At 40.2% G+C, this 23,896-nt stretch overlaps 4 protein-coding genes across 5 annotated transcripts in view; 2 read left to right on the forward strand and 2 right to left on the reverse strand.

Moving 5' to 3' along the window:
- Positions 1 to 63: 63 nt before the first annotated feature.
- On the reverse strand, positions 64 to 6,986 carry LOC105287878 (mucin-5AC). 2 transcript variants are annotated; one of them, XM_011353725.3, is made up of 5 exons: positions 5,918 to 6,986; positions 5,238 to 5,818; positions 4,632 to 5,162; positions 2,075 to 4,414; positions 64 to 1,938 (listed from the first exon to the last, which is right to left on the reverse strand). In XM_011353725.3, exons 1-5 carry the CDS (start codon positions 6,799 to 6,801, stop codon positions 1,775 to 1,777), a joined length of 4,500 nt encoding a protein of 1,499 aa, XP_011352027.2. In that variant the 5' UTR covers positions 6,802 to 6,986; the 3' UTR covers positions 64 to 1,774. The 2 variants fall into 2 exon arrangements, with proteins under 2 accessions (XP_011352027.2, XP_011352026.2); XM_011353724.3 differs by having other exon boundaries at positions 2,075 to 4,417; positions 5,918 to 6,801.
- A 326-nt stretch (positions 6,987 to 7,312) lies between these two features.
- LOC105287877 (ATPase family AAA domain-containing protein 3A homolog) lies at positions 7,313 to 10,270 on the forward strand. The gene is made up of 4 exons (XM_011353722.3): positions 7,313 to 7,664; positions 8,220 to 8,694; positions 8,772 to 9,795; positions 9,882 to 10,270. The coding sequence occupies exons 1-4, from the start codon at positions 7,439 to 7,441 to the stop codon at positions 10,053 to 10,055; spliced, it is 1,899 nt and encodes a 632-aa protein (XP_011352024.1). The 5' UTR covers positions 7,313 to 7,438; the 3' UTR covers positions 10,056 to 10,270.
- Positions 10,271 to 12,853: 2,583 nt separating this feature from the next.
- LOC105287875 (scavenger receptor class B member 1) lies at positions 12,854 to 17,094 on the forward strand. The gene is made up of 4 exons (XM_011353720.3): positions 12,854 to 14,448; positions 14,953 to 15,224; positions 15,461 to 15,692; positions 15,827 to 17,094. The coding sequence occupies exons 1-4, from the start codon at positions 13,765 to 13,767 to the stop codon at positions 16,163 to 16,165; spliced, it is 1,527 nt and encodes a 508-aa protein (XP_011352022.1). The 5' UTR covers positions 12,854 to 13,764; the 3' UTR covers positions 16,166 to 17,094.
- A 1,264-nt stretch (positions 17,095 to 18,358) lies between these two features.
- LOC105287876 (scavenger receptor class B member 1) overlaps positions 18,359 to 23,896 on the reverse strand; it is a 31,045-nt gene continuing 25,507 nt past the window's right edge. Inside the window, exons 5-6 of the mRNA XM_011353721.2 lie at positions 22,789 to 22,997; positions 18,359 to 20,709 (exon numbers count right to left, since the gene is read on the reverse strand). Coding sequence (XP_011352023.1) covers positions 20,467 to 20,709; positions 22,789 to 22,997 — 452 coding nt within the window. The 3' untranslated portion in view covers positions 18,359 to 20,466. The remainder of the gene's footprint in view (positions 20,710 to 22,788; positions 22,998 to 23,896) is intronic.

A 23,896-nucleotide genomic window follows, 5' to 3' on the forward strand; every position in this document is an offset into this window, starting at 1 on the left:
ATCAATTATCGCGTACACACGTTCGAACATTTAACTCTAACGTATTAATAAAGACAGATTAGATAGCAATAATCTGTATAATTGTTGCATCGTATCCTAATTAAATAAAACATATTAGCGCACGTCTCTCTTTGTGTTTTTTTCTCTTTCTCTGTTTATCTCTCTCCCTATCACGCATAAGAATATTTTAACCACGAGGTCTTTTAAAATTTGTGATAATTTTAACAGTTTTGGATAGTTAAAGTATTTAATAGAAGAGTATATTCAACCCCATAATTCTGTTATTGCTACATGATAATATATTTGTTCGCTTGATGTTAATTAATATGTAAAAATACATGAAGTCAGCATATCTATATGTATGTAACAGATAAACATAATAATGATACAATATTTTCAATATTACTCATTACGTGAGAAAGCAGAAAACGCATCACTCGAACACGACGAAATGCGCCCTGAATAACGCATTGCTATTGAGCCGATAGTAAATTCTTCATAAATAACACATTACAAATAAATAAAATATGTATTTTGTTCTAATTTTATACAAAGTTCGGCAACCACACGGGACATATATGTCTCAATTTATGCATATACCTCGATGAATCTCAAACATCATCGTACTATATCATCTCGTCGCATAAATGGAAGAACGTTTACTTATATACGATTTTCATTCGTCAATTTTTCTGAGGAAGGTATCGGGAAGGCAGGAGATATGTTGCTTACAACGAGTCATAACATAATACATTTCTGTTATCGTATCACAATTTTGTATTTTATAAAGATTTGCGATAATGCGAAATTTTCTAGTGGATAAGAAATACGCTTCATAAGAACGACACGATGAACATTTGTGAAGTGAAAATAATAAGAATGCGTCAGTTGTACGTTACTAGTTATATGTACTGGGAAATATATATGTAATATAATTTCGGTTGTAATATTCTAATGAAAACTTGAAAGAAACGAAACACAAACGGAGAAATGCTACGGATACCTTCAATTTCATTGAACTATTTAATAAAACACTAAGGGCGATTTAAAATATTGCCTACAAGAGCTTGCTATCGTAATTCATAAGTATAGATACAAATGTACAGGTAAATGAATTTTTATGCACGCTCGATCTCTAAAGCACGTCTCGTATCGTACTGTGTAATATCGAAGTTGTGTGAAGCGACTGTTGCGTATGTGGAGTTGAAGCAGCTGTTTCTTTTTTTTTGCAAAATTATGTCATTTCGGTCTACTAATTGGACTAAAATGTTAATAAACGAAATGCTGTTATATATGTAATATTATACGTACATATACCTATATATATATACACAGTAATAATGACCGGTAATGTTACTGTTTTAAAATCGGTAATGTTACGTTTTAAAATCGTCTGATGATAACTGATAAGTGTATCTATTCTGTATATGTATTATACGTATAAATACCTATATATATATATATATATATACACACACACACACACACACACACACACACACACACACAGAGTAGATACACTTATTAGTTATCATCAGACGATTTTGAAACGCAGTAACATTACCGATCATTGCTTATTATCTTCACCAATCTTCAATATGGAAAAAATCTCTGTTAATGTGATTTATTTACCAAACAATTAAATATGCGGCACACGTGTCGATTGTATCTCTTATGGGCAAGAAATTACATTATTAAAAAAGCAAACACACCAGATGAGCCTCAACAAGACTGCGTTCTCGAATAGGCAGAGCATTTACATTCTGGTCTGACATCATCTTGGTTTTCGCGTGCGAATTGTTCTAGATCGCGGCGCAGTAGATCCGCTCCCGATGTTGAACATCCCGGGCGTCGAAGGATTGAAAGCCGGCGTGGTGCCTGACGCCCCAAAGTTGATGGTAGGGGCCGCCGGCGGGGTAAAGTTAAACCCTGCCGCTGCTGGAAAACGAAACGACGATTTATCGCATTTGTGATTAATAAAAATGAAATAGTATGTACAAAAAAAGAGATACATAGTTTTCAGCTAAAACATAGCGTAGCTAGAGAATTAAAATAATTTAACCGAAATAATTACTCGGTTTGGTAGACGGGGATCCAAACTGGAAAGGAGTGGGCGGTGCGGTGGCCGAATTATTGTTCGCAGCGTTGAAGCTGGATCCAAAGGAAAATGTGGTGGTCTGCTGCCCCTCCTTTTGGTTGTTTCCAAAAACGAACATGTTGCTCGCGTTGTTAGTATTGCTGTTGGGATTACTGCCGCCAAAGGCAGTAATGGATGAACTGGGCGTGCCAAAACCAGTCGTCGTCGCGGGTGTTATACCAAATGGAGATTTACTGTCGCCAAATGTAGCGCCGCCGCCGCTCGCAGTCCCGAACGCGAGGCCCGTTGAATTCTGTGCGCCGAAGGCACTCGTTCCCGACGACGCGCCGAAAGTTCCAGCAGCCGGAGACGCAGCGTTCGCTCCGAATATGGGGACCGGCGATGCGCCATCAGTGGAACCGAACATACTAGTTGCACCGCCAAAAGCCGGAGTCGCCTGTGTACTCGTCGCTGCTCCGACATTCGTCCCAAACGCGGGCGCCGCATTACTTGCGATCTCGAAATTCGAGGGGGTGATCGTGCTGGTGGAGATGTTGCCGAACGTGGGCGCGCTCGTGGTCTGCGTGGTCGAGCCGAACAGTGACGTCGCATTGCCGAACATGCGGCCCGTGCTCGCCCCGAAAGACGTTGAGGGCTTTACTTGACCGAAAATTGGCGCGCCGCTGCTAAACACCGAGGACGTCGAGGTCGTCGAAGTGGCGCTGGCATTGGAAAACAAGTTGGAACCAGCCGTGCCAGCCGTGTCTAGCGGCGCGGACGATGTGGTCGTCGAAGCGAAGATCGAGGGCTCAGTGGTCTTGGAGGTGTTGAATATACTCGCAGTTCCTGATGCGGCTCTAAAGACCGGCTGAGTCGCACTGAAGATGCTTGCATTCGACGTAGCGGTGTTCGACGTAGCGGCGAAGATGGACGTGGTAGCTGCGCCGAATTGCGGAACGGTCGTTGTAGGTGCCCCAAACGCCGAAATCGCTTTATTGCCCATTGTACCTAAGCCAGTAGCAGTATTATCAGCGGTGGTAACTGGTGCAGCAGCAGCTGCACTCGAAGCTGCACTGGAAGCACCGAAAACAAACAGGGGTTTGCTGCTGGATGAAGTTGTAGAAACGATGGACGTGCCTAACGAGAACGTAGATGTCGTCGGCAATCCAAAGGCTGGTATTGTTGTTGCCGTAGTCGTTGCGTTCGCACTAAACGAACTGCTTGCGTTGATCGCTGTCGGGGCACTGGACGTGAAACTGAAAGATTTACTGGCAGCCTGCGGCAGTGGTATCGCTTGGCCGCTCGCGGCTTGAACGCTCCCATTACTGGATTGGCCGAACGAGAAGATATCCGACTTGGGAGGTTGTAAAGCGGTAGCATTGCTTCCGAAACTGAACAAGGACGCGGCCGTTGTTGTCGCGATGCTCGACGCTGTCGCGGAAGGGTTGGGTGTACTTGCAGTAAAACCGACGATACTAGTCGCACTAGTCGCCTGAACTGGCAGTAAGGTCCTGGTGGTTTGCGACAGCAAACTCGACGGTAAGGTCTGAGCCGGCGTCGTGGAGATTGGAAGAGGTTTGTTGCTAGCAAAAGCAAAGATGGAGCTAGTCTTGGTGCTGCTTGCCGTGGTAGGCGAGCCGATGCTTGCGTTCGCAACCGCGTTACTCGTCTCGATTTTCGCGTCCGGTGTGCTAGAGTTGGTGCTAGAACTTATAGGTACAAACGCCAAACTTATAGGCGTACTATTTCCCGGACTTTTTCCTGACGCGGCTGCGAGGAAGTTAGTCGAAGTTGACGGTGTTATTGTCGTAGTAATCGATGGAAAGCTGGTTTTACCCAGTGCACCACTACCAAAGCTTGGCAATGATCTGCTCGATGTTGCAGCTGGTGCTTGCAAGATTGGTTTGCCAAAAGCGAACATTGGCGTTGCAGATGGGGCGGAAGTAACTTGTTGCGAGGTGGATTCCGTGCTCGCCACCGTAGACGCCGTCGACACGATTTTCGGTTGATCAATCGCGTCAGCTATCTTAGTAGGCAAATTTGTCTCTTTTATCTCGGGTGTACTCGTTGCTGGCACGTCCAATTTCGTCGATAACGTGACGTTCGGTAAGCTAAAAGCTGCAACTGCTTTCGTGTCGGCCTTCGTATCAATTTTCGACGAGGAGAATCCACTCGGTACGATAGCCGCGGTCGTGAGCGGCGTGGTGTTAACGTTGGTTGTGGTCGTTGACGAGTTGAGAGTCGCGCAAACAGCCGAGCACGTGACTACTGCAGCTGGTGCAGCATCTGTGTTAACATCCTCCGCTTGGATCACAACGTCTGGATTGAATCTGCTCTCTGCTGGAAAGGCAAATAAAATTTTTCTTATTATTTAGATTAAACAATTGTGTAGACACTCTTTTCACAATTTTTTAAAACATTTTTTCAATTTTTATAAAAGAGCCAATTTAAATTTAGTTATATAAATACACTATGTATATATATATAAATTATTAATTTTTTATTTAAATATTAATTTTTTCCTGCACTGTACATACATATATAGTACACTTACCTTTTCCCGATATCGCATCGAACATACTTTGAAGCCTCGCCTTCATGCTGGTTTGTCTCATATTCCGAATGTCTTCTCTCCTTATTTCTTCCACATTATTTGACGTAAATTTGGCCTTCACATTACTCGGTTCTTCCATGAGCATCTTTAATTGCTCGTTCCTTTTGGGTTCAGCTCTCATAAATAGCTTATCCGTCAATTTGACAGATTTCGTCGAGACACTAGATCCCTTGCTATCAGTTATATCCCTTGTGCTTTTTATGGTCTTGTGGATTACAGGTGCTGGTTTATTCAAGTTGACTCTCGACTCTTTATACGACTTCAGTATCCCCTTCATCAATGGGAACTCTTCTGATTTATTAGACCCGAGCTTTTCCGGAATTCTCGAATATATTTCTTTAAATTCCGGTCTGTTACATTCGGTGTTCAAGTTCTGAGACCGTGGCATAGCAGAAGAATGATTGTGTTGTGCACTTTCCAAGGATTTGAAGTGCTTCTCGAAATCGGGTGATCCACTACGCGAGAAATCCACTGAAAAAAAAATTACTGGTAAAGATATGCGTCAAAAATATCGTCGACTGTATTGAGATAAAGCTCGATGCCTACCTGCTTTCCTTTTAACGCCGGTAGCAACATTGATGCTTGAACTCAGCGAATTTAGGATATCGTAACAGGATCGCGTTTTTGTACGTTTTGCAGGTCTACTAGATTTACTTTGAGGAGAAAGATCCTCTTCCGATTTAGACACATCATCCCTAGGTCGTTTCTGCTTAGTCTCCTCCAGAGCCATTTCCCTTTCCTCGCTGAAGAAGCCCTCCGTCTTTTGTTTCTTAACCACGTCGAAGCTGATGTCTTCCCTCGATGCGTGTCGTTTCAACGAAATCTCTCTCAGAACTTGAACGACGCTCGTGGGCGACTTGTTTTCCATGTGGCAAATATTATGTAATATTTTTTGTCTCTCCGGCGACGAGTACTTGACCGCATCTGGCGGTGCCACTCTAACCGTGACTGGCATTCTCAATTTTGTTAATTTTGTGGTTAGCATAGGAACTGGACTCGCGTGGAGATTTACTTTCGGAAATTGTCCCATGCCATACTGAGACTGGTGATTTAATTTACTTTTTGCTTCTGTAGCATACTTGGTCAGTCTTGTTGTAAGACCTGGTGATGTCACGTCTGTGTATACCCTGTAGAAAACAATGAAACACGTATAATTATATAGTGAGTTACATCTTTATGACATATAAAAATTAAAACAATTTTTTAATATCGAGACTTATACATACTTTGGATCAATGTTGTATCTCGTCGATGCCAACAACGGTCCCGCAGTAGTCTGGACAGTTTTCATGCCTGCCGGCCTAGGACGCATCTTGGGACTGATACTCGTGCCCCATGGCGAACCCTCGGGACTGAATTGCGTGGCGTTCTCACCACGGCTCAGCGTATGGTTCTGAGCATACATAGGGGAGCTCTTCTTAGAGGATATCTCGCGTGACTGCGAGACTATATCGATGTTACCATTTTTGGAATCCCTTTCCCTGACATCTTTCTTGAAGATCGGTGTAGAAGTATGCTTGCCGTAAAGGAGTTGCTGCTGCTGCTGCAAATAATGATCGCCAGCGTGATAGGGCGTACCATGACAGGACCTGTCATCTGCCACGAGCGTCTCATTGATGCACGAACGAGGATAACGGGCAAGTGGAATCGGGCTTAACTGATTGATTAAGCTGAACGTGGACGTCGACAGTGACGCTGACGGTGATAAAGTCTTGCGTTTCGCGATGGAATCGACGGCGGGGGTAGTCGCAGCATACGAATCACTGCTGAGCTGGTAACTGTTCGCGCGTCGCCTATCCATCCCGAACGGAAAATACTCACGAAAACGTTTCGCACTGTGCCAGAGCTTACGTAGATACCGAGTACCGTGGTCGACGGTGGTGCGCAAGGCGGTGGCAAGCTCGACAACCGCTTGCCGCAGGTAGCCAAGTATGTAATACGCGTGCGGTGATACCAAGCAGTCGTTTGCGAGCAGCGAGTAGCACACGTACACCACGAGCAACAACGAAAACGCCAGAGCCAGTATCGTGCCCCACGCGTTGTACACCAGCACGCAACCACACGTCACACTTATCAACAACACGGCACCCCGGTTACCAAGATCCCACATAGTACTTCAAAAAAGTAACCTCCCCATGTTTGAAAAGAGCACATTCACCGCAGCAGTAGGAAGTTGCCGCGGGCGATGAGGTCATCGATATATATCGATGCGTCAGCCATCGTTGATAGACAAATAGGAAATTCGTGACCAGCGAGCGAACGCGGGAAATGCCAAGTGCAGAGAATTGCTCTCTCTCTCTCTCTCTCTCTCTTTAGGTACAATTTTCACTTGAAATATAGGAAATGTAAAGAGATATCGTTAGAAAGTACAATATCGCATTCTAAAACATTAATTCCTAAAATTTTAAATATTGTTTAACTGCTTTTGAATACATAGTTACATACTCGCTGTTAAATTTGTTCTTGCACTATATAATGTACACTCTCTGCACTTAACATTATAACTAAAGTCACTATGGATACGGTCTACTTGGCGCTACAAAAAGTGACTAGATTCCGACGGCAAGCATATGCGGCCAATTTCTATCATTTACACGAGCATAGGTTGATTCGATGAACGCGACACGCGACCTCTGGTCGATCTGCGGTTTGATCGAAGCGGCACACGTGACAAACTGCGAAACCCACGAGAGCGGACACGCGACGCCTAACCTTTTTCGGAGCACGCCGGGCAATCGGAAGGAAAAATGTCGTGGCTGTTCGGATACCGGAGCCAACAACCGCCGCAGGATTTCTCACAATACGTGCAACCACCAGCGGCTGGTGGCAGTGGCGACGGCGGTGGCGGCGGCGGCGGTTCCCCGCCGAAGAGCGGCGGCTCTCAGGCGAAGAGTCTTCCAATGGAGGCGTACAGGTTTGACTCCAGCGCGCTGGAACGAGCCGCCGCGGCCGCCAGGGACCTCGAGCGATCCAGTACGATGCCTTTTTTTGTCAGTTGCACTTTTTCGCAAGAGGCAACCGGCATAATTATTTAAGCGAGCGGTTCGCGGGTTTAGGACGTACGCGCGCAGGAGAATATCTCTTGCGCGCGTGATGATGCAATTTTTGGAGGGAATTGATCGATTGATTCGATGAATAAACATTTTTGCGAAATACTGAGAAAACGGGTCTCCGCGAGCAGCATAAAACAATTAATGACAATGTTGTATTATCTATTTACTGCTGGTTAAATTCCTGTTTCTAGCGTCGTTGCTTGAGATTTTTTCTATGACTGAAATTTGCGTGATTTTAAATTGTACAGCATATTTAGGTAAAACTATCTTTAGAAGGTATTACAGTTATCAATGCAGTTATCGATATATCAAAGAATTCTTTTTATTATTAAAAATATCATTGAAAATAATAATAATTAATTTCGGACATTATAACAGAGCTTATTATATTACAGAATAAATTTATTTCTTATTTAGAACGTAAATAAGATTTTTTAAATATAAGATTACTGAAGAGTGTTTCACCTTGATCTAGAGTTTGCCAAAGAAGCGCTGGACCTGTCTAAAATGCAAGAGAGCACAAAGCAAGTAGAGATGCAGACAGAATTCAAAAAATACGAAGCCAGCATCGAGCAGCTTAAAGCAGAGCAAAAACGGGTGGAGGGTGAGGAAAGAAGGAAAACTATACAGGAGGAGACGAAGCAGCATCAGATGAGGGCACAGTACCAAGACCAGTTATCTAGAAAGCGTTATGACGATCAATTAATACAGCAACAAAAAATGAACGATGAAAACTTGAGAAGACAGGAGGAGTCAGTAGCCAAGCAGGAGGCCATGAGGAAGGCTACGATAGAACACGAGATGGATTTGAGGTATAAGAACGAGATGAGGAAGTTGGAGGCGGAGATGAAGGCGAAAGCAAAGATCGACAGGGAGAATCAGGATCTGAACCTGGAAAAAATCCGATTGAAAGCGTCCGAAAACAGGATCACCGTTTTGGAGTCTATAAAGTAAGCTCACTTCCTGTCACTTGCATTTTCCTTTTTAGCTAGAAATTTAATTATCCTAATTATTAAAAATTTCTCAGGACAGCTGGCTCAGTATTAGGCACTGGGGCGAAAGCCCTGCTCAGCGATTGGGACAAGATCCTCGCGGCGGCGGGTGGCCTGTCCCTCGTAGCCCTCGGAATATACACTGCCAAGGGATCGACCAGCATGACGGTCCGCTACATCGAGTCACGCTTGGGCAAACCGTCGCTGGTGCGCGAGACCTCGAGATTCGCGTTTCTCGACTCTATCCGGCACCCGGTCGAAGCCGTAAAGAGGCTGAGGAACAAACAGGCCGACGCGCTGTCCGACATGGTTCTGGCGCCGAAGCTTGAGGAGAGGCTACGCGATATCGCGATAGCTACGAAGAACACGAAGCGTAACAGCGGCATATACGGGAACATTCTGATGCACGGGCCACCGGGCACCGGCAAGACGATGTTCGCGAAGAAGTTGGCCAAGTACTCGGGCATGGACTACGCGATCATGACGGGCGGCGACCTCGCGCCGCTAGGCAGGGACGGCGTAACGGAGATACACAAGCTGTTCGACTGGGCGTTAACGTCGCGCAAGGGGCTGCTGCTGTTCATCGACGAGGCGGAGGCGTTCCTGCGAAAACGCTCGAGCGAGCGTATCTCGGAGGACCTGCGGGCGATGCTGAACGCGTTTTTGTACCGTACTGGCGAACAGAGCGACAAGTTCATGCTGGTACTCGCGTCGAACACGCCCGAGCAGTTCGACTGGGCGGTGAACGACCGACTGGATCAGATGGTCGAGTTTCGTCTTCCGGATCGCGAAGAGCGTGAGCGTCTAGTTCGCCTTTACTTCGATAAGTACATCCTGCAACCGGCGATCGAGGGTAAAGGTAGACTAAAAGTCGCGCAATTCGACTACAGTTCGCTGTGCAGCAAACTGGCGGACTTGACTAAAGGGATGTCCGGTAGAGAATTGTCGCAGCTTGGCGTGATCTGGCAAAAGGCTGCCTATACCTCGGAAGATGGCGTGCTGACGGAGAAAATGGTGATGGATCGCTGTCTCGAGACTGTAAACGAACACAAACAAAAGGTGCCGGTTACTCCCATGAAGATCCAATTTAAGAAAGATAAGGTGAAGCATGTAACTATGTTTACTATGTCTCCTTTACGTTTCAGGTACACTGGCGAAGTAGACAAGAAAAGCAAGACTGGAAGTCTATACAAGCTGCAGAGAATAATATGGCTGTTCGGTCCAATCGGAGACGCCGAAAACTCTTGCAAGCTCCGCTTGAGGACAAGCACAATAAAACTAGTTTAGGTTGTAAGGACGCAGCCGTTGATGGTGTTTGAGAAATCGGGATAATAGCAAAGGTAGTATTTTAAGGAGATGGAAAAGTACAAATTCCGCCGAAAAAAAGGAGATTATTCCGGCGATCTTTGTATTTATTACGGTACGCAGGCCCTCCGTCATCAGCAAGTTTGCTTGGAGTTCGACCGTTACAAATGTCGCTTGTTACTAATGTACATTTGTATAGAATTATTAAATACTTCTGCATTCACCTCTTCTCAAGCTTCGTTACTTCATCCTGTTAATTTATGTGTGTCTGTGAAATATCAAAACTTTTGCCGCCATAACAGTGAATTATGTATCATGCGCTTAACATCCAGGCAGATATATAGCTTTGAGTTCACTCAGTGATTCGAGATGTCGCTTAATTAATTTCTATCATGATTCCTGCAATAATTCAGATAAAAAATTCAAGAGCACATTAAAGAATTTGATAAATTTCAAGAATATGCCACTCGATCCGGGTGTATTTTCTGCAACTCTCGGTTATCTGCATGCTCTTTTTCCAGAAAAATACGCTGAGACAAAATATAGGAAGTGTCGTAAGAGTGCGACCGTTGTAACTGTCTGCGATTATTTTCGCACATCTCAGGGGAGCAGATTTCATTTTGCAACCATGTCGCCGATAAATCTTATACCGATTTTCTCTTCGTTTTACTGTTTCGGGAAAATACAGAGATATCGGAGGAATTGCAGAGTTGCGGAAAGAATCGCATCGTGAAAAATCGAGGGTTTATCTGGCCGCGCATAAATTCTCGCGGCAAGTTTATTATACTTCGAAACTTCGAAAGTTATCACCACCAAGTGTCGCGTTGCGACACTCGATTGATTCGGCAGACTGTCAAATCGCTGCCATCTCCATCGTTGTTCTCGAATACTGTAATGATTTGTTTTGTTTTTTTTTGCTTTTTAAGTTCGTTAAATGTAGCACGTGTTTGTTGCGATATCAGTTGCACGTTTCGCCGGACAAGCCGTTATTAGGGCTCGCCGAATCGAGGCCGGCCACCCTTGCGTAATTATCCGCGCGACTGGATAAGAGCGGCTCCCGCTTATCATCGTACGATGTGCGACGCGCCGTTAAGGATAGTATAAGAGGGTATAGAGGCGCAGAAGGATGAGCGGGTGAAGAGGTCATTTGCCAGTCATAACATAACAATACTTTATGATAGAATGTCGGATAGACGCGTTTGATGTCACGTCAGACAATTAGCACGCGTCGGAGAAAAATACAAATTGCATCATATTACTATCCACCGACGAGTAGTCTGCACAGTGATGATTTTATGGGAGAGTGTATGTGATATTTTGGACAGTGATGTGTTCTTTTACGTATGTCTTGAATAGTAGAAAAATGTTAGGGCCGGAAAAATAAATAAAAATATATATTCGCGTATACTTCTTTTTTGTAAAAATCGTTACATAAGTTAAAGTGAATTTGCAGTAAAATTGTCTGTAAAAGCATTATATATAATAGGATTATATAATTATATAATTATTATATAATTTGAAACTTTGAAATTTTAACAAGTTGTTATAATAAATGACTCGAGATAAGTTCTTTTCCCTAATTTTTTAACCATCTATCATAGATGTGCAGAAACAAGAGAAAACATTTTGTAGCTTTGCACGTGATTGTCCGCGCTAAAGAAATAAAAAAAAGAGCAGATTTCAGTAGCAAGTACATCTGGTCATCTGATCGCTGGGAACATATGTAACGCTTAACTGTTTATTTTCTTCTAATACTTTCATTTTTGGTACTTTTAATTTGCTAATCGAGGCGCCGCTACATAAAAAAATAATTAATGATGTTGTAAGCGTGTGAAAGATTATATGTTTCTTAGAAATATCTTTTCACACAAGTCATGCGAAGTTATCAAGTCTGTACCATGAATTTGCATAATTGCAAAAGTTTTCTATCATATTCGATTAAGTTTCATAAAAATATTGATAACATAAATTATTACAACTTCATCTCTTTATTGATAATAGTCCATATCGGGGAAAATCTCGCGGTCATTTCGGTGACATGTGCGCGTATTGAAGTCTTATCCTTATTATTATCTTTTTCATTCACGTGTCTAATGCGTGATTTTCTAATGCAAAATATATTAGGAATTACGTATAATTGAATCACAGTTAACACTACGACATAATATTTTTATACTATTAATTATTACTAATTACTGCCTAAATTATTACAATTAATACAATCATACGATTGCTTTTTATCTTTTGTACATAATTATAATTATCCTGCAATTATCATTGTTATAGAAACAAAGGCATTCTTCTACAATATCTTGGTGAACTAAAATAACTAAAATAACTAATCAACTAACGCCTAATCAAATAAAAAGTTATGCAGATGCTCGTTATTATGTCTTGATGATTTTTTAATCTATTTTACCACTTTGTACACGCATATATAGGAATCGTAATAAGACCGCCTTGCGTCCCCTTGACTTCCCTGGGCGGGAAGATATCTGGAATCATGTTTTTTCTCGTCTGGCGGCGATAAAACGTGTCGTATGATCCTCCAGTCGGCCCAGCCTCCAATTTTACTCAGGCGATAATAAATCGGATGACACGCGTTATGTCCACACTCGCGGGTGCGAAAATAATTCCCCTCCCTTTCGTTATCGCTCGCGCAATTGTGCATACACCGCGTAGGGTTAAAACCCATGATACCCGGGTCAGTGGTGACCTTGACAGTAGTATTTTTTAATGCTTTCTATAATCTCGTTCTTTTCCTTCCCCCCCCCCCCCCCCGTTAGACGTTTCCCAAGCGTTTTTCAGAATGTTCTATTATCTGACAATTGATTCAACATCGTTCTATAATTGAAAGATTGCACAATATTGTCAAAGGTTTCAATTGTGTGACACGATATTGGCTGCACAATACTTATATAATTAGATACTTATATAATACAAATATACAAAAAAATGTGTCAATTTTTTGGAAAGTTTTTTCGACATTCTCTGGAATTTTGTGATATTTCGTGCATTGTATACGGCAGGGAAGCGAGGATTACCGTTTGTTATTATTTATGGAAATTTACTTCTTTAAAAAAAGGTCAGTTTTAAAGTGACCATGGAGAAAACGATTTTTCTTTCACACGTCTAAAACCGTGTTTGCACCGGTCCGCATACAAAATCTGTTCAGGTAGAAAGGACACTACTTTAAGTACCTGAAAAGAAATCAGAAAAGCGCAGTTGTAGAAGAGCAAGCGATTGCCTCTGAACCCGCGGACGAACTATATAATCTGGGAGGTGTTAGCTATCAAAGGTCATCGCTGTGGTAAGGCTATCGCTGGATTTTAAAAAAGACGGAGAGATTTTTGTACGCGTGGCTCACAGGTCAGCTCGTCGAAAACGCTTGTTGGCCATTGGCAACGCTCTTGCGTCGATGCCCATTTATCTGCTCGCGCGAGAGTCGGTCCCACGAGTAATTCCTCGAGATCCCTGGGTGACGCTTCGGGGATTCCGCTCGTCTGACTTGAGTTCTATCCGTGAAGAGACACGAGGGAAATACTTTCCAGTCAGTATTTCGCTGTCCCTCTCGAATTCCAGAGAATTCCAAAGGCTTCCAGAGAGATTCGTCGCGAGAGACTGGATCTCCCTCGATTTTCGATCGACCCTTGAGGACCAAAATCGCGAAAATCGTGTGCCAGCGTATCTACCTCGGCGATCGTACCAAATCCACGAATCCACATGACGCTCTCACTGGCTGACACCGCGTTGGACATGGAGAAGAAGGCGATGAAGCGTTGCGCTCGGCGTAGTCTTCTTTGCAACTGGCTGGCCTGGCTCTCCTGCGGCGTGTTCCTGACGAGTTTCGCGGGCTTCTATGTAACCTGGTGCACGAACATGTATCAGGACTACACGCTGACACATTTCGAGTTGCGTAACGGCACCCAAGCCTTCGACTGGTGGCAACAACCACCCTTCGAGTTTACGTTTAAGGTTTATGTGTTCAACTATACGAATGTGGACGACTTCGAGGCTGGTCGGGCGAGCAAGTTGCACGTCCAGGAGCTTGGTCCCTACATATACAATGAGAAGGCAAGCCGCGTAAACGTGGTGATGCATCAGAACGGCACGATGACCTATCAATCAAAGAAAATCTATCATTGGGTAGGCGGTAGACCTGAGAATGATATCATCGTAGTACCGAATATACCATTGATGTTCGCTACCGCTCTGGTCCGGGACCTGAATTTCGCGATGCGGTTCAGTCTTAGTACGGTGTTGTCGACTCTTCACGAAAAGCCATTCATCAACGTGACGACCGGCGGCTACGTATGGGGATATGACAACCCCCTTTTCGAAATGGCCAAACCGTTTATAATGTTCCAACGTGACATACCATTCGAAAAATTCGGACTTCTGGCTATGGTACGTAATCACTAAAAATCTTGACGTTAAAGATTTTGCAAATATAGTTAAATCTAGTAAAATATAGAAATTCGGCGTTTTTTTATATTAAAATATTTAATATATAATGGAGAAATAAAAAATAGAGACGTATAGTACGATTATATCAAAGCTTGGAGAGAAGAAAGATTTATAAAGAAATATGTATTTAATTTAAAATATCTGCGAATTTCATGACTGTAGATAATTGCATATTCGTATTTGTACTCATGCTTTCGTAATATTTTTATATAACTTTCTCTATAAAAAGATAAGAGATATATAAGTTTATGTGTGCACATCTTTCACGAAAATGAAGGATAAACAGAGAAATTTTATTGTAAAATTTTTAACAATTTTATTGAATTAGAAAAGCGCAAGTACATAAAAAAACCATCTAAATTGAAATTACTCTTTTTTGGAATTGGTAGAATATAGCTAAACTTTAATCGTTAAGTTAAAATATCTGCATCTTTCTGATTGCAGAAAAATGGTACTGAGAATGATCGTATCACGATACATACGGGAGAAGACATAGATAAACTCGGCTGGATCGAACGGGTAAATGGAATGAAAAGACGGAATATTTGGGATGACGAGCAGTGCGACAAGATCGGAGGCACCGATGGCAGCACCTTTCCAACTCGTTTAATAAAAAACTCAAGCTACGTTCTCGACGTGTATTCTAAGGAACTTTGCAGGAACTTACCTTTTTCCTTTAGTGAACCAGTAACTGTCTACGGTATGCCGTCTCTAAGGTAATAATTTTTATTTCATGCATAGACGTTATATGTTACAAATAGCATAAGACGCGACATTATTTCTGAAACATTTTATGTACGAGATAATTCATTTTACGTTTAAAAACATTTATGATTACTTCTGAAATAAATTTGCAAATAAATTATAAATCTGTAATAATTCCTACTAACTACATAGTACACATTAAAGATTATATTTCTTCATACTTATCATAATTTTTTATTTGTTTTAGATATAAATTATCACCTAAGATGTTTAGCGAGGACCAATGTTTCTGCTCGAAAGACGGCTCAAGAAAAGTGTGCCCACCTAGAGGTCTTTTCAATATGTCTGCGTGTAATGATAATGCACCCCTGCTATCGTCATTTCCTCATTTTTATGGTGGTGAGAAATCCTTGCTGGAGGGAGTAGACGGTTTGAATCCTCGGCAGGAGGACCATGAGAGTTTCATTGATGTACATGAGGTACGTTTACATTAACTCTAAAAGTAATTATAATGTACATTTATATTATAAGTAAGTTAACTCTACTTTTTATCATCTCTGTTATTGCATAAACAATAGAAAGAATAATTGATTTCATTGTTTTCTGATTTTAGGCCTTCGGAAAGCCCATAAACGCCTGGTCAAAGTTCCAGCTGAATATAGAGGTGCGAAAGGCAGTCGGCGTACCATTCCTCGGGAATCTGAAGGATCGCACAATCCTTCCACTCATCTGGATAGACATCGGAGTGGATGATATTCCGAAAGATCTGTTGGACACTTTCAAAAACATGTACTATTTAATGCGATCCGTGGAAATGGCCTTACAATGGATCACTGTGATTGGTATGGTAATCTCGCTGAGCGCTTTAATCACATGTTTCTGGAAATATCGCGAGCAACAGCACAAATCTTTCCAAAACTCCGGTCAAAAAATTCTTCTTCAATCGGCCTGAAATTCTGTTACCAAAGCGATAGATGATTTACAAATTTCAACGTGATTATTAATAGATCTTGACAACGAAAATACGAAAGTATTATTCGCTCGTGTCAAATACCTTGTTAACATATCTTTTTTGATAAAGTGATAAGTGACCTGTTGAGTCTTACGAATAAAGAGGAACAACGCTCATGCTTTTTCGTCAAAGTGTTTGAAGAATTCTGAGGAATGCATAAGAAAATGCATAGAGTATCTGCTCTTAAAAAATTGAAAACTTTCTTTTTACAATGAAATAATTAAATAACGAATTCTAAAAGAATAATGGCGAAAAGTTCTTCTTATTTGTACGACTCATTATAGAATTATTTAAGAGTACATTATAAAGGATCGAACCGAGTTGGGATAATGGAATGAATCCAAGAGTCAATCGATAGATCAGTAGTTCCTACAATACATTGACGTACCGCGTTGCATCGAGGCAGAAAGAGAGGAACATGCCCCGCAACGCGGCCAAGCTGTGATTGAGACTTTAGTGCGTCAAATGAGATGCAATTACGTCGACGGCCACAATTCGTGGTTAGTGTTTGTGGCATTACGTTTGTCATGTTATTATTACATTTGTCAAACAGTCGTCGACCACAACGGTGCGCGCAGATATATGTTACCAATGTAATAGACGATTGTACTTAATTAAGTGGTGACAGATCATAGTACGTATTACATACGACCATTGATTAGCGATTACATTACCCCAATAACGGGATATTGTAACATAGACGTTAAGTTTATTGTTAGTTAAGTTTATTGTTAACTTATAGTAAACAGTAAGTCTATTATAAGTTTCATTGTTGGTCTTACCAAACTTACGATTGCGCTCGTGATTTTGCACTAATCGATCTGTATCGTTTGCAGTTCCTTTTTTTAAATAAAAATCTTGAAACAAAACACCCTTGTTTAATCTGCTTTCCCATTCGGCACAATCGCGGAGATTTGATAGAAGAAGAAAGTATGCGAGGATCATATATATTGGGTCATTAAGTATGAAACTTTACAAATGTAAAAGCGCCATCTTTAACATTTGTTATCTCAAATTTGGCGCCAGACGTCAGTATCAGGTTAGGTTAGTGTGATAGATGTATGTTCGCTCTTCAAATGTCATATTTGTTTGTTCAAATATCTTCATTAGTTTTATTGGTGGATTCTTTTTTATAGAACTATGGAAAAGTTCAAAATTCGTGTGATTTATGAATATGAGTTCCGCCGTGGAACCACAGTGTCGGAGACAGCTCGTAATATCAACGCTGTATTTGGTGAAGGTTCAACTACTAAAGCAACGGTGGGCAATTGGTTCAAAAACTTCAGAGATGGAGATTTCAGCCTCGCTAATGAGCCACGTGGAAGACCAAAGACGAAGGTGGATAATGATCACTTGAGAGCCGTAGTAGAGTCCGATCCATCTCAAAGTACACGTGAATTGGCATCGATATTCAATGTTTCCATACCCACCATATTGGTTCATTTAGCTGCAATTGGTAAGATAAAGAAGTTGGACAAATGGGTCCCGCACGAATTGACCGATGCGCAGCAGGCGCAACGTCTAGAGGCTTCCCTTTCTTTGCTTTCTCGTCACAAAAATGGATCTTTTTTTAATCGAATTGTGACCTGCGATGAAAAGTGGATACTCTACGACAATCGTAAACGCTCACATCAGTGGTTGAACGCTGATGAACCACCGAGACATCACGCGAAACCCAACATTACACAGAAGAAGCTTATGGTGATTGTTTGGTGGTCCAGGTCAGGTGTTATCTACTACAACTTTATGAAACCTGGTACATCGATAACGGCTGAAGTATATTGCAAGCAACTGGACGAAATGATGCAACAACTTGCTATTAAACAACTGAAATTGGTCAATCGGTCAATGCCAATCCTGTTGCATGATAATGCTCGACCGCACACTGCACGACTGACCGTGGCAAAGCTACAGGAGTTGGAATTGGAAACTCTCCGTCATCACATATTCACCAGATCTATCACTACGACTATATTTTATTTCTTTTTTTTTTTCCGGATAAGAGCCAATTGGATATAAAGGTTCAAAGATTTTTTATTTTTTTTTTATTTTAATGTAACATATGAGAAATATAATTCTTAGTTTCAGCACTATTTACTACTATTTTGACAATAAATCTCCAATTTACTTTTGCGAATGATTTAATTTTTTATTAACAGCAGTATTTGTAAGTTATCTTTCTCCGGATATCATTGATGATATAAATCGGTCGAACGATAATTTCCTAAGAGAGAACACAAGAAAAGAATATTAACGATCTCTTCAATCACCGTCATACATGATTTGTTCCACTTCATCCGCGGATGCGGATATCAGATGTGATGTATTTATTTTTTCCATTTTACACATTGATGCACTGATAACCTCCATTTAACGAGATATTCCAAGAAGGGAAGTAAATCTTTAATTCCTCAAACGCCAGTAAAACTCATTTTTTCTCATATCAGTACAAAAGTCTTTCTTGCGTATAATATACAGTTACACGCGCGCACGCACAAGCTATCGATTGTGTGTGCATGTGTGTAATGATACGCGTAATGTTGCATATAATATCTGTGTCGCAATGCTTGCGTCAATATCGCATGAGTGATGTGAAAGTGGAATGATCATAAACATCCAATTGACCAATTTCACCAAACATTTAATCTTATATATTTTCCTCACCACTTGTATTTGTTTTTCGATTTTTAATCCGTTCGGTACTTTGTTGAAAGAACGGGTGCTCGAAGAAAAATTCGATTTTTATTTAAATTTTCAGATCGAACGAAAAGGAATATATTAAAACAACAAATAAAAATAAATTGATAGGTAAAAATAGAAAAGTTTCTTTCCTCCTTAGCTTCCTTTATCCAGAATTCAAATAAAAATCGATTTTCTTTCATAATCCTTTTTTCGTAGAATTTACTTATGCATGCGCAATTAAATATTAATAAAGTGTATTAGATTACACTGACACCGATAACCTGATTTGCGCACGCAATCCATTTGGCATCTTTTGATCTTGTAAAAAAGTAATTTATTTATTATGTCTAATTATAATCTATTAGTAATATTACTTATATATAATACTTATTTATAATAATAATACACAAAGACAAATTTAAAAATTCAAACCGGAATTTAGCTATAATTATGTACTATAAATAAATTCCGGCTTATGTTTGTGAACTATTTTCGTATAATAGTAATACATGTACAAACGGATAACAAGAAATATTCTTGGTAATTACAATCGGTAGACGATAACGACACGACCAAGTTCTATATACAGAAAAAAAACTTCTGTCACTATGCTACTGCTGCGATATGTGCGTGCCGATTACTAAACTCCCCCATCGCAATACACTCGCGCAATCTGAATGAAAATCGCGATCTTAGCTCGACCTTAAGACACATTATGGACGGAATATTAATTTTATGTTCGATCCTTACGTCAGCAATCCTTATTTGCAGCAATAATTGTTTATGTTGTCTGTCACGATTAAATGACGTAAATGATGTAAAATTCTGCGAACGATTAGGTCGTGAAGCAAGGCATAGCTTGTTAATATTAATAATCCTGATAAAGGAACGGTGTATCATAAACATCATCGTAAATGTCATATATCGTAAAGTATAATACATCGTAAAAAATCGTGGAGTTTCCATTGCGAAAGAATAATTTGACTTCAGTTTTTGTAGTTCTAAGAAAAATGTTACAAACATTACTTGATTTATATTCCTTATTTTCCTAAAACGTTACCCTCATTAATGAATGTTCGAAGTCGTTTCTGCATAAATTAATGTCAATTACGTATTGTCGCGCTATAAAATTATGTATTTTATGTGATAATTTTTATTGCGATAAAAGAATACCGAAGAAATCTCGAATACGATTTCACGAAGTTCCTTGCTAATCGTTATTCGCGATTTATTTACACTTACGCCATTTATCTATCTGTCAATAAGCATCAGACAACCGATAAGATGGGAAAACACATGTAACACAACATAAATAATCTAAAGTATATCGGCATTCGTGTAATCAATAAAATTCACGTAATGCGAGGAGCAGACTTCCCCGCTCTTTTTCTCTCGCAAAATTCGCGATAAATCACCATGGATCCTAATAAAAATAAAGCACATGCCCGTCGCCTATAAGATATTATATATAAAATTATCGTACAAGTCCTCGAAACACTCGCGCGGATTCGCGTGAGTATAACGCGATCATCTTCGCCGTATACCTGGAAGTTCACACTTTAGTTGCTGAAAGCTGGATTTAGCTGACCATTCTTCGTGTTCGTGGCGTTTGCCGGCAATGGGTTGCTGAGATGCAGCTTCTCTTGGCGTTTGGCGGCGCGTGCCAGACACATGAGTGCACCCAGCAAGACGATGGCGCCGATCGCAGCGAGGACGCCGGAAACTGCAGCACGGGCCACCGGTGGTAGATCCACTGCCAATTTTAATAGAGTACGCATTTCTGGAGGAAGCTCGTCGACGCACTGCGTAATAAAAAAGAAACACATTATTAGCATTTTTTTAAATCACAAATATGATTGGCAATTAAATATAAAACTTCACGCTACAAAAATTCAGTAAATTCTCGCTTAGCTTAAAAATTAGAGTTAAATGTGGAAACAAGCTCGAGTAAATAAAAAAGAAATTTCTGAGAAACATCGTAAAAGACATGATTACATTTAGGTGATAAAGATTAAATATAACGAAAATTAGTAGGAGATTACGTATTTGTACACCTAATATACCCAGAATAAGACACCTAGAATAGACGTTGCTCTGAATTATTGCTCCTATTTAATGATCTATTAATACTTCTTTGAATGAAACATCATCCAGACTATGCAGATATTCTAGATTGCGAATAAGTTGAACATATCTATTAATGCATATATTCTTAATAAATACATGAAAATTTGAAAAGGATGTCAAACAGAAAATGCCATTCAATTTAGAATCGGTGAATTATAGGTGGAAATTATAAATAAAAAAAAGGTTGAGCTTTTTTCCATGATTCTCTCAGCGAATATTTCTCGTGATTGCCAAACCAGTTCTCTCGCGTATAGCAATATTTCAGGCGCAAAATAAATACTGGAGTCAAGAACTTCTTTGTCAAAAGAACGTTGCATCGTGTGAGTACGCCGTCGAACTCTTTATTAGCGGCGCCGACCGTCGTTGGGACGAGTTCCATTAATGTGAATCATGGGCTGAAATGCGCATAGCAATACGACTCTCTACGTGCACGGTATTCAAACGCACAACGTCGCCGAGTCCCATCCACGCAAACGGCGCGCAACAAGCACGTTTTCGCCATTGTCATCGAGCACGGAGGTAAAAATACAATTTTACCTGTGTGACCGGCACGAAGATGATGATGGCGGTTTGTAAGCGACGTGCCATTGTGTCGCCAGTAACGTAAGTTAAGAGATATAGATTGGGATCAGAGAATAGATTCCCTGATCACGTGAACATTAAATTTAATGCTGTTCATGTAAATCAATTCTTTCTGATTCAAAGAAACTTGTTTATTTATATTGAGATACTATAATTTATAAATTATTTAGCATAGTAATATATTATCTAGTGCTGCAGTTATTGATAAATTATAATTGATATTTTTCACAATTCCCTGTGTGTGTTCATGCATTATTATTGAAATAAAAACGAGAATAAATCGTTCCATTTTTATTATAAAAAAGCTTCAATATTTTCTTTTGCTTAGTCATTTCGCTTAAATCATTGGGAACTTTGCTTATGCTTTTTCATAATATGAAACCTTTACCTCGACCGAACAATTTCCGCATGTGTAAAGAACAATTCGCAAAAAAAGAAACAAATAAGGTAGAATAACGTTACACACGCATGTCGGAAGTAGAAATCACGTGTCTTTCGCTTAGGTTGATGCTTTTATTAATAGCAATTAGCAAAATTTATGCAACGTTAGTCATACACACACATACGTACACAGATAGCTTGATGAGATGGTGCGATCTGCCATGAGCAATCTTCTAAGGCCTTTCAATCTATGTGTATCATTTAGGTATAAAAAAGTGGTTGTCCCTACTTTTTGCGTTAGTCCACAGTCAGTCTTATTTGTACCGCATGCGTGCACTTAAAGCGCAGCTACTTGTTTAATATTAAACATGAGTTATCGCATAACGAGTTAGACTTTAGGCAAAACACACGATGTGATTTATATAATTATTCTGACAGGATCAAAGTATCGCAAAAAGTTGATGTAACTTTGAAAATTACATAACACAATATATAGGTTTTTATCTTGTCGTGAATTACGATCGTGAATCATGCGACAGATCAACGATCATAATCGTGAAAACATTGTTAAGAACCAATTACTGAAAATCGTTCAATTGTGCATAACATATCACAGTCGTAATGATTATTAATAACATTAAAATATAATAACGCGATTACGTTATGCTGTTATATAATTGCCGTATTATTATTAAGACATCAATGAAACGTTTCTTCGCGGCAGCAGAGATAATCGCGTTAGATAAAATAATTACGTGCAGTTACTGTAATAAGCATAATCGTATACTTACATCCTCGAACCACATAATGGGAAAAACGATGTCAGGGAACGAGGCGACCTGTTTGATGTCTCGCACCTGGCTAACCGCGAGATTTATCTGTACTCTCGCTCGCGCTTTCATGGCCGTGCCCATTATCGGCTGCACATCGATATAGAGTTCATGTTTTTCGGCTTCCGGCGGTGATATGCCCGTTACGGCTTCTCGTAAAGCTGGATCGGCTAAAAGAAACAATCAGATATAAAGAATGTCTAAGGAATATCGCGCAACAGAGATAAATCACTACGCAATACAAGTCATTATACAATATTATAATGAATTGTAGAAACTCAGACGCTATAAGGATGAATTATTACTGATATTAGAAAATAATTATATTCTTAAAAAAACGTTAAAATGTGTAAATTATTAAAGCGCGAGCGAATTGTTTTTTATTTTGTATATATTATCTGATTCCTTATTTTCTTCTTTTCTAATTTGTAACATTTATAGTTATTATAGTTTTTAATTACAAATAAAATTATATAATTTCATCTACATATACTTGTGTTTTGATCGTGGATCGTCAATCGGCGCAAATCGGCAGAAAACCAGTTTAATTAAATGCTATGTCTGTTTTTTACATAATAACGTTGCTTCACAATGTCAAAAGTCACTTCGTGCGATTATTCGTAATACAATACACCGCAGTTAAATGGTGCTTAGTCGTCGGTCGAGCGGCTTAGCAGCTGTATTTAAGGTTCTTCATGCCATTTGAAATATGAAATAGTGCCACGATAACACGTAAATGCGAGAAGTAAAACGACATTAATTCATAAATCAGAATTCATCAATTTTTAATTTACTTCTTACTCATGTAAGCTTACGAAACATCGATTTTTGTATTTATTAGGCAGCTTGTATATAAAACAGGTATAAAACTGTTAATGACGATTATAACTAGCGTTATAAGCGTCATTAACAGTTTCAACACATCAATTTAAAGTATGAATCTTAAATTGACAGAACATATTTTGCCTCACAGGTTTTTAATTAAAATTAAGAAGTATCTTGAATCTAAAAGAAGGAAAAGAAAAATTTGCTTTTAAAATTAAATTTGAAAAGTTCCACATATACGCCC

The sequence above is a fragment of the Ooceraea biroi genome, chromosome 8 (genome assembly GCF_003672135.1).
Source record: "Ooceraea biroi isolate clonal line C1 chromosome 8, Obir_v5.4, whole genome shotgun sequence".
In the NCBI taxonomy this organism is placed as follows: domain Eukaryota; kingdom Metazoa; phylum Arthropoda; class Insecta; order Hymenoptera; family Formicidae; genus Ooceraea; species Ooceraea biroi.